The sequence below is a fragment of the Marmota marmota genome, unplaced genomic scaffold (assembly GCF_001458135.2).
Source record: "Marmota marmota marmota unplaced genomic scaffold, marMar, whole genome shotgun sequence".
Lineage (NCBI taxonomy): Eukaryota > Metazoa > Chordata > Mammalia > Rodentia > Sciuridae > Marmota > Marmota marmota.
In genome coordinates, this window is record NW_026000229.1 from 47,078,957 (window position 1) to 47,080,775 (window position 1,819).

The 1,819-nt window shown below is 36.7% G+C and overlaps 1 protein-coding gene across 1 annotated transcript; it reads left to right on the plus strand.

The window, feature by feature from the left end:
- The first annotated feature begins 226 nt into the window (after nucleotides 1–226).
- On the plus strand, nucleotides 227–1,195 carry LOC107137870 (olfactory receptor 4K15-like). The gene has a single exon (XM_015480306.1). The coding sequence runs from the start codon at nucleotides 230–232 to the stop codon at nucleotides 1,193–1,195; it is 966 nt and encodes a 321-aa protein (XP_015335792.1). The 5' UTR covers nucleotides 227–229.
- The last annotated feature ends 624 nt before the right edge of the window (nucleotides 1,196–1,819 follow it).

Here is a 1,819-nt window from a genome sequence, read left to right on the forward strand (position 1 = left end):
CTGTTGATACATTATGTTTTACACCAAAGTTATATTTTGTTCATGAGAATACTTGAGGGGAAAACATAGTATAAAAATCACAGAGAAGGTATTTCCTAACAGGATAATTGTAGAACATTTAAAATTAATATTGAGATGAACACTTTGGGGTTGTGGTCTACTCTTCGTGTTCTTCATAATAACCCATTAATGTTTCTCTTTGTAGGGATTTCCCTTATAGCCTGAGACCATGGATCAGCAAAATTATTCTAGGGTCACTGAGTTTGTGTTGCTGGGACTCTCTAGTTCCTGGAAGCTCCAGTGTTTCTTCTTTGTGTTTTTTAACTTCTTATATATCCTCATTGTCCTTGGAAACTTTCTTATTGTTGTCACAGTGATTTCAGAACCTGCCTTGCATACACCTATGTACATTATGCTTAGTAATCTCTCTGTTCTTGATGTTCTTCTGGCCACATATGCAACCCCAAAGATGATCTATGATTTTCTTCATGAACCCAAGACTATCTCCTTTGAGGGTTGCATGGCCCAGATATTTTTGCTCCATGTCTTTGCTGGTGGTGAAATGGTCCTCCTTGTAGCCATGGCATATGACAGGTATGTAGCCATATGCAAACCTCTGCATTACACAGTCATCATGAACTTGTGCAAGTGCACAAGCTTGGTGGTAGGCTCTTGGGTCATTGGAGTTATACACTCCTTGAGTCAGTTAGCTTTCACTGTAAATTTGCCCTTCTGTGGCCCCAACATAGTGGATAGTTATTATTGTGACCTTACTTTGGTTATCAAGCTTGCCTGTACAGACACGTACATCCCTGAAGTGCTGATGCTTTTGGACAGTGGTCTTATGGGGGTGACTTCTTTCTTGCTCTTGCTAATCTCCTACGTGGTCATCCTTGTTACTGTTTGCCGCCATTCTTCAGGGGGCATGGCCAAGGCCCGCAGCACTTTGACTGCCCACATCACGGTGGTGACCCTCTTCTTTGGACCCTGCATATTCATCTATGTCTGGCCTTTCAGCAGCTTTCCAGTGGATAAAGTCTTTTCTGTGTTCTCTACAGTTTTCACACCTATATTGAACCCCATCATCTACACATTGAGAAACAAAGAAGTGAAATCAGCAATGAGTAAACTCAAGACTCAGATTGTAAATTCCAGGCTGCTTTCCCTCTCTCACCTGAAGAACCTGCTCTTGTAGGATTTGATTGGTTGCCCTGAGCAGAAAGGAAGAAATTCAAGACAGAGACTACCTTTATCTTATGACGACCATTGTTTTATAGCATTACTTTGTTTAAAATGGTAAATGTAATGTGTGTTCTTTGTTAAATGTATAGAGAGAAACTTGCACATAATTATGCATTTCCTCATCATATTTTTCTTATATTTGCATTAATTTCAAAGTTAATTAGCTTATATTTGTCGTTTCAAGTTAGTGACAGAATGTTTCACAAACTAATATGCAATTTAATTGTTTGAAATTAATTTCATAAAAATTTCATTGCATTTTTATATTAGCTAAACTAAGAGCTCTTTGTTTCCTTTATGGCCTAAAAAACTCCAGGTCATCTATAAGATTTAGTTCTAGAACTCAAAACCAATCCCATTACTATTATTTTTTCCATTAAAATATTGGCACTCTCTATTAAAAAATATCCAAGGTGTAATTCAACTTGTAAGAACAAATTTCCAAAAATACAATGTAACACTTCTCAAATTTTACCTTTATTTTATTTTTTCAACATTACAGAGAAAACTTAAGGAACAACATATCAAATTTTTTGAAGCTTTATAAAATCAGGTCAGATATGATGCAGGTACTTTT